Here is a 9111-nt window from a genome sequence, read left to right as displayed (position 1 = left end):
CAAAAATGTTTTGTTGGTCGCTGAAGTCGTAGTTATTGTGAAAGAGACGCACTTTGGCTTTGATATTGTTGGACGTGCGTAACCTGCAGTGTTTACGGTAGAGGAGGATTCCAAGATGGCCGCGCCCTAAGACGCATCCATGACACGCTGTCTGAGAGAGATACGACTCGAATCTTCCAGAGAGAGGGGGAAAGAAAGAAACGAAATTAGAAATAGAGGGATAGACACCAGTGAAATCGAGAGGAGAGAGAGGGAGAGGTAAGCCCAGATCTGTATTATTATTACAATCAGTTACAGCACCGGTAGAAGTAGGGTGCTATAATTAAAACATTTAGTAAAACGCTCCGGAGTAGTAGTTTTGTAAGTTGAATTGCTAGCAATATTAGTGGTGATCACACTACTAAGATGTACTATGATCACAACAGTAAATATAATTGTTAGAATTATAGTTTTGCTAATTCATAATTTTAAGTAATATTTTTCTAAACTTAATTTAGTTCGAGCAGATTTGTATGGACTCGTTCTAAAATAACATTGTAGAAATATACATATTGTTGGTACAACCGTATTGTAGCAGTAAATAGCACATTATCTGCATCAATATTATATATAATTATGAGTATTACTATTCATGGGTGCTATAGAATTATTACCATTATTTTTATTATTATTATTACTAGATGGCGGAAGGTCGAGGCAACAGACCACACCCCCAGAATCTGCAGGGTCTTCTGCGATTGGCCGTGGAGGCTAGCTCCGCCTCCGAAGGCAACCCTCCTCCGGAACCCATGTCAGAGGAGGTAACCAATCACAGCTGAGAGACAGGGGTCCCAGAAATCCACCGCCCAGATCCAGGCAGAACTGAGAATCTGCCTCAGATGACCAGGCTGTCAATCACTCATTGTGTATCTACTATACAGTGTTTCTTTCCAGTCCTGTGTGTCTTGGGAGGGATTATCCACAGCAATGCGTCTCAGTTATAGGCGGGGGTATAGAAACAGGTGCTCACAAACAGGGATACGGTGAAAGGAAATATATGTATTATATACAGTGAACTCTTTATTCAGCCTCTCTACACATATCATTCGTTCTTCTCTACACATGGGACTGATAAACGATGAATGAGACAACCAGCAAACAATCCAATCTGAGTCTGTCAGCAAAGTACATAAATCAAAATCCAAGTCCAATGTGCAGTCCTGACTCCTTGCACTCCTCCTTGCCTCTCCACCACAGAAAGTGGTTCTCTTCCTGCTTTATCGAGGGGGAAAGCCAGTGCTGGGGAAGCAGAGTGTCAGGTGCTCCCCCCATTAATTCACCTCCCCCGTGTTCACACTTTACTGTACTGTATGTATACTCTGTCTCTCTTAAATTCACAACAAGCTTTATTTGCATGATAAGATTACACAAGTGTTGCCAATTAATTTACAGTAGTAAAATAGTAAAATGCTCTCTCTCTCACTCTCAGAGGCAGCAGTGGTTGCGGAGTGTGCTGGCAGACATGTGCCAGGGGGGGATGGACGAGGTGACACAGATGAAGGAATGTCTGTCTGTCCTGCGGAGTGAAGGAGGAGGAGGAGAGGGAGAGGGGGATGGGGGAGAGAAGGAGGCTGCACTGGACCTGCTGTGTGAACTGTGTGAGAATATGGACAATGCCCGAGGTGAGAATGATACACTGACTGATTGAGTGAGAGAGAGTGTGTGTGGGTGCATGTGTGTATGTGGGCGAGCATGTGAATGTGTATGTGGATGAGCGTGTGGAGAAAAGGTTGCAGAAGGAATTATTTCTTTCAGTCAGTCTGTCAGAGTGTATTAACCCCTAACCCCTCTCTCCCTTTCTCTCAGACCTGATGTCTCTGGGAGGGCTGGAGGTGTGTGTGGGGGCATGTCTTGGTGCACAGGGGGCAGGACTGCGTTGTCGTGGGGCGGGGCTGCTGGCCGTGTGCTGCCAGAACCACCCTGAGGTGCAGCTCCATGCACTGGCACTGGGGGCACTGCCTACCCTGCTCACCCTGGCCGACACTGACCCCAGCACCATGGTCAAAGTGAAGGCACTGTACGCTGTGTCCTGTGAGTTTCCACTGTACTGTCAGTACTGTGTGTCTGCAGTGTACTGTCTGTGTGTCTCTATTGTACTGAGACTTATACCCCGTTTCCACTAGCCATGTTCAGGTGCACCTCCGCGTGGCCGTGCTGTAACTGTAAACCTAAAATTTGCTGGCAGCGTTTACACTACATTGTTGTGAGGTACAGCTGCCCTAGAAAGTGACTGTGAGACACGAAAGGTCAAAACACAGTCTGGGACACTCGGCACTCTAGGATTTAAGGTGAAAAACTTAGATATCGTAAAAACGTTTCAGCCCAGTCTTATAGTATACGTTATATCAGATATTCAAAAATAGAAACCGGGACACATTGAAACAATATATAAAACAAATGACATCACTTAAAATTTCATCTACTAGTTTATTTTGTTTACCGGCGCATCATAAATAACCGTGTTACTTCTCCCTGTATCATGATCCAATTAACATTGACAATATATCTTAATTTAAGTATCCTAGATATTCTCCATTATTATTTATCTGTGGGAGAATGGACTGCGTTGCATTATTAAATACAGTCCACTGGGTTTAAAGCTGTCCCGTCAAGTCACTACAGTGAGGGAAAAAAGTATTTGATCCCCTGCTGATTTTGTACGTTTGCCCACTGACAAAGAAATGATCAGTCTATAATTTTAATGGTAGGTGTATTTTAACAGTGAGAGACAGAACAACAGCAAAAAAATCCAGAAAAATGCATTTCAAAAAAGTTATAAATTGATTTGCATGTTAATGAGGGAAATAAGTATTTGATCCCCTATCAATCAGCAAGATTTCTGGCTCCCAGGTGTCTTTTATACAGGTAACGAGCTGAGATTAGGAGCACTCTCTTAAAGGGAGTGCTCCTAATCTCATACCTGTATAAAAGACACCTGTCCACAGAAGCAATCAATCAATCAGATTCCAAACTCTCCACCATGGCCAAGACCAAAGAGCTGTCCAAGGATGTCAGGGACAAGATTGTAGACCTACACAAGGCTGGAATGGGCTACAAGACCATCGCCAAGCAGCTTGGTGAGAAGGTGACAACAGTTGGTGCGATTATTCGCAAATGGAAGAAACACAAAATAACTGTCAGTCTCCCTCGGTCTGGGGCTCCATGCAAGATCTCACCTTATTGAGTTTCAATGATCATGAGAACGGTGAGGAATCAGCCCAGAACTACACGGAAGGATCTTGTTAATGATCTCAAGGCAGCTGGGACCATAGTCACCAAGAAAACAATTGGTAACACACTATGCCTTGAAGGACTGAAATCCTGCAGCGCCCACAAGGTCCCCCTGCTCAAGAAAGCACATGTACAGGCCCATCTGAAGTTTGCCAGTGAACATCTGAATGATTCAGAGGAGAACTGGGTGAAAGTGTTGTGGTCAGATGAGACCAAAATCAAGCTCTTTGGCATCAATTCAACTCGCCGTGTTTGGAGGAGGAGGAATGACCCCAAGAACACCATCCCCACCATCAATCATGGAGGTGGAAACATTATGCTTTGGGGGTGTTTTTCTGCTAAGGGGACAGGACAACAGCACCGCATCAAAGGGACGATGGACAGGGCCATGTACCATCAAATCTTGGGTGAGAACCTCCTTCCCTCAGCCAGGGCATTGAAAATGGGTCGTGGATGGGTATTCCAGCATGACAATGACCCAAAACACACAGCCAAGGCAACAAAGGAGTGGCTCAAGAAGAAGCACATTAAGGTCCTGGAGTGGCCTAGCCAGTCTCCAGACCTTAATCCCATAGAAAATCTGTGGAGGGAGCTGAAGGTTCGAGTTGCCAAACGTCAGCCTCGAAACCTTAATGACTTGGAGAGGATCTGCAAAGAGGAGTGGGACAAAATCCCTCCTGAGATGTGTGCAAACCTGGTGGCCAACTACAAGAAACGTCTGACCTCTGTGATTGCCAAAAAGGGTTTTGCCACCAAGTACTAAGTCGAAGGGGTCAAATACTTATTTCCCTCATTAACATGCAAATCAATTTATAACTTTTTTGAAATGCGTTTTTCTGGATTTTTTTGTTGTTATCCTGTCTCTCACTGTTAAAATACACCTACCATTAAAATTATAGACTGATCATTTCTTTGTCAGTGGGCAAACGTACAAAATCAGCAGGGGATCAAATACTTTTTTCCCCAACTGTACATACCTAAATCATGAAATACACAGTATGACAGACAGCCAGTTTCTTAAGCAAAATGAATACATGTGTATATAAACACTCTGGGATCCATAACTTACTTAAACAGTTTTTCCACAAATTCAGTGTTAGCATGTTTTCTCTGTATACCTCCAGCTTTGTCTTGCAAAATAATACAGTCACACATCAATAACATTGCGCGTGGCATTGACTTTTATTTTGCATGGGATTCCTTTAAAAATACACATTTGACACCATTATTAATGGATCAGTTGTATTAATCGCTATGTTTTTTAAGGTTGTAAGGTTTGTATTTCTGCAGTCGGTAAAGCGTCTATACTTGGATTACCATTAACATATAGTTATAGTGATAATGAGGGATTACAAATATAATTTGTAATCAATTGAGATTGAACACATAAAAATTAGCCTCTGTTTTAAATATTTTAATAGTTTTTAGATAGTGTAAACAGGGGGAAGCTAAAAACCGTGCCATTTAAATAATTTTGAGAGAATTTATAAGACATCGGGACATTTAATTTAAATCCAGGATGAATATTTCATGTTTGCGTGTATTTATAACAAAAAACGCAATGTATTTCGTCACGGCACATTGTATTGCAGTCCGATGCAGTCCTTTCTCCAGCAGGATTTTCGCGATCTTTTCAAACACTCTTAAATGTCTTTCTGCTCCAAGCAATTAATCCTGTGTGGCACTTTTCCACGGTACATTAATAACTGCTCCAGATTAATCATTTTCCCAAGGTAAACACACATATTCCTTCTTTGGAAAAGTTTCTACCGCATCTCTCGCATCGACAGTGGCCACCATTACTGTAGTTACAATTTCCAAATGCAATGGTGTTGCATCAGGGATCTCACAGTACGTGCCCCAGACCAGTCTGGGACTCAGCTGATACGATGTACGAAACTGTGCCTCCTGAAACTAGTTCGGGCACAGGTGGAGGAGCAGCTGAGCCCTAGCAGAAACTCCCTGGACCGGCACGACCACACTGAGGTGCAGCTAAATGTGGCTAGTGGAAACGGGCTATTATACACTCTCTCTTTCTCAGGTCTGGTTCGGGAACAAGAAGCTGGTGTCCGTGACTTCCTGTCACATGATGGGTTCTCTGTGCTGATGAGGGGGATGCAGGCAGAGACAGGGAGCAGCGGAGCAAAGGAGGAAGGGAGAGAGGGAGCAAAGGAGGAGGACAGATTAAGGACGAAGTCAGCCTTCCTGCTGCAGAGTCTGCTCACCTCACACCCTGAACACAGAGGTACGGATAGTGGTGGGGGGAATGGGGGTGTCACAGGTTGGGGGAGGGTGGGAAGGGGAATTACTACATTAACACTGATGGACTCTGTGTGTCTCTGTCTGTGTTTGTCTCTGTTTGTGCATGTGTTGCTATTTCAGACACACTGGTTTCCATGGGGATGGTGCAGCAGTTGGTGTCTCTACTACGCCCCCCCCGATGCCCCTTCCACGAGCATGTACTGGGGGCTCTCTGCTGGTGAGCCTAGGAATGGGAACTGCACCCTACACTTATATTACTGCACTGGCACTGATATTACTGCACTGACACTGATTTCTCCCTCTCCCCCTCCCTCTCTCTCTCTTAGTCTGGTCAATGGTTTCCCACGCGGAATGGCAGCATGTCGGGACCCTGCACTGCATCTGGAGGAGCTCCTGAATGACCGAGCAAGACAGCTGAAGGGGAAGGAAGAGTGCCAGGTACACTGTCACCCTATCTGTCTGTCAGTCAGTGTCACTGTGCTGCAGTGCACGGTCAGTCAGTTGATGTGTCGGTGAGTCATTCGGTGTGTCAGCCAGCCAGCCAGTCGGTGTGGTATGTCAGTCAGTCACTCGGTCAGTCAGTCTTGATCACACATTCTCTCTCTCTCTCTCTCTCTCTCTCTCTCTCTCAGGAGGAGCTGGAGTTCTGTGAGCAGTTGCTCAGGTCCTGTTTCTGTCCCCTGGACCCTGAGGACAATGGCATGGACCGTTGAGCTGGGGAACCACACTCCCATTGGCCGGTCACCCTCCACAACTGCAAGCCCACTGGCTGCAAGGGCCCAGTTCTGGGAGAAGGGGGAGTTTGTATGACTGAAGTCATTAAACATTGTAATTACATGGGAGATAAGGGGATTAATATTATTTGTATTACTATTATTATAATTATTATGAAACAGCAATGTACTCTGACCTTAGAAAAGTGTAAAATAGTAATAATAATAATTCCCATTATGTTTATGTATTTTAAATTAAATTTAAATCAAATTGCAATTCATATTTCAGTTTTTTACTCGCTAAACACTTGAGTAAATATAGTACAGACACACAAAGTACAGTACAGATATAGCATAGTACAGTACAGATGCACAGTACAGTGCAGACATGCACAGTACAGACACAGCATAGTATGTTACAGACATACAGTACAGACACCCACAGTACAGTATGGTACAGACAGAACAGTACAAAGACATACTGTACAGTACAGAACTGATCATGCCTAATTAGAGGCATGCAAAGAGAGGAAGGAGAAACATTTCCATAATTAGCCAGACTTTTTAAGGTGCGGTCCGTCACACCTCGCGATTGCAAACGAGCTGCTTGATTACTGACTTTGTTGTGTTTGTTTTGTTTTGTTTTGTTGTCGTGAGGTTAGTCAGTTTATCAGTTAGAGACAGACTGACCAACTGACACTTTCTCTGTCCATCACTGTTAATATCACTGTCCAGTCAGTCAGTGTATTAGCTCTGTGTATATCAAGATTTACCCCTTAATCTCTCTCTCTCAGTGCAGTGTCCACTCGGGCAGTCATCTTCCCCTCACCCTGTTCCTCTCTGTCTCCCTCTCTCCTTTTCTTACTCTTTCTCGTCAGCAGTTCTCCTCACTCCGTTTCTGTCGCTCCCTCAGGCTGACACTCAATGCAAACTCTTGCCAGTGACTGAGACCCACTGTGCAAATGAGCCAGGGCGACAGCACTAAAACTGGGGATCTTTTACATCTCACTGCCTCTGGCTCTCCCTCTCCCTTGTTCATTTGCAAAACACTGCTTGGTGTTAGTCACACTGACACTGAAAGCGCCCTGGTTTCACCCATGTTTGGCTCTGGTGTAAATTACTTTATTAACAAAAAACTTGTATTGTCTGAACCTGAAACACAAATAGACCCACTATTTCTAACTTTTTTTGATTTGCAATATCAAATCTATCTATTATTATTGAACATCTGTCATTTAAAGAGCAACACATCACCATTTTAACCTTAACCCCGAATTCAAAGCTTTTGTTTTGCAGTATGAATAGCAAATTCCCAACAATAAAATAAAATAAAAACAGACACCGATAAATAGAAGACTGCATGCAAGTATTTTAGTTGTCAGGCAGTGAGTACTAGAGTCAAAATAGGGAGGTCACTCAGCTAGGGACCAGCACATGATACTTAAGGGCTCATGGGTATAACAACAGTGTCCCCCACCTGGGACTGAACCCACGACCCTCTGCTCCAGAGTCCAGAGCCTTATTATCAATAAGAGAGCAGAAGAGCAGTGAGGCAGACTGGCAACCTGCCCCCTTGCTGGGGGTGTGACTGGCACCCTGCCCACTCACTGGCAAAACCATGCATCTTAGATTTCAAGTGACACATATCTGTAGGAATAGTCAAGAACGCACATTGCTGAAAGTGTCTGAGTCAGGGACAAAACTCACTGCACAAGGCACGGCAACCAACCTACATGGCGGATTATTATTGATTGACATACAGTTGATACACTGACTATGACTGCACACTACAGTACATTGACACTGAGAGAAAGAGAGCTTTGGCAACACTGATGTCATGCCATGTCATGCCAAGCTTTGTTTAATTTAACTGAATTGAATTTGAATTGAGAGAGAGAGAGAGGTAGAGGGTTAATATACACTCACCTAAAGGATTATTAGGAACACCATACTAATACTGTGTTTGACCCCCTTTCGCCTTCAGAACTGCCTTAATTCTACGTGGCATTGATTCAACAAGGTGCTGAAAGCATTCTTTAGAAATGTTGGCCCATATTGATAGGATAGCATCTTGCAGTTGATGGAGATTTGTGGGATGCACATCCAGGGCACGAAGCTCCCGTTCCACCACATCCCAAAGATGCTCTATTGGGTTGAGATCTGGTGACTGTGGGGGCCAGTTTAGTACAGTGAACTCATTGTCATGTTCAAGAAACCAATTTGAAATGATTCGACCTTTGTGACATGGTGCATTATCCTGCTGGAAGTAGCCATCAGAGGATGGGTACATGGTGGTCATAAAGGGATGGACATGGTCAGAAACAATGCTCAGGTAGGCCGTGGCATTTAAACGATGCCCAATTGGCACTAAGGGGCCTAAAGTGTGCCAAGAAAACATCCCCCACACCATTACACCACCACCACCAGCCTGCACAGTGGTAACAAGGCATGATGGATCCATGTTCTCATTCTGTTTACGCCAAATTCTGACTCTACCATCTGAATGTCTCAACAGAAATCGAGACTCATCAGACCAGGCAACATTTTTCCAGTCTTCAACTGTCCAATTTTGGTGAGCTTGTGCAAATTGTAGCCTCTTTTTCCTATTTGTAGTGGAGATGAGTGGTACCCGGTGGGGTCTTCTGCTGTTGTAGCCCATCCGCCTCAAGGTTGTACGTGTTGTGGCTTCACAAATGCTTTGCTGCATACCTCGGTTGTAACGAGTGGTTATTTCAGTCAAAGTTGCTCTTCTATCAGCTTGAATCAGTTGGCCCATTCTCCTCTGACCTCTAGCATCAACAAGGCATTTTCGCCCACAGGACTGCCGCATACTGGATGTTTTTCCCTTTTCACACCATTCTTTGTA

At 44.2% G+C, this 9111-nt stretch overlaps 1 protein-coding gene across 1 annotated transcript; it reads left to right on the top strand.

The window, feature by feature from the left end:
- The first annotated feature begins 25 nt into the window (after positions 1–25).
- On the top strand, positions 26–6522 carry hspbp1 (HSPA (heat shock 70kDa) binding protein, cytoplasmic cochaperone 1). Its single transcript, XM_066708704.1, has 8 exons — positions 26–258; positions 681–800; positions 1469–1661; positions 1846–2070; positions 5312–5515; positions 5653–5749; positions 5859–5970; positions 6165–6522. The coding sequence occupies exons 2-8, from the start codon at positions 681–683 to the stop codon at positions 6243–6245; spliced, it is 1032 nt and encodes a 343-aa protein (XP_066564801.1). The 5' UTR covers positions 26–258; the 3' UTR covers positions 6246–6522.
- The last annotated feature ends 2589 nt before the right edge of the window (positions 6523–9111 follow it).

The sequence above is a fragment of the Amia ocellicauda genome, chromosome 7 (assembly GCF_036373705.1).
Source record: "Amia ocellicauda isolate fAmiCal2 chromosome 7, fAmiCal2.hap1, whole genome shotgun sequence".
Lineage (NCBI taxonomy): Eukaryota > Metazoa > Chordata > Actinopteri > Amiiformes > Amiidae > Amia > Amia ocellicauda.
The sequence above is the reverse complement of the archived record's forward strand: the minus strand, read 5'-3'. Positions and strand labels throughout refer to the sequence as shown.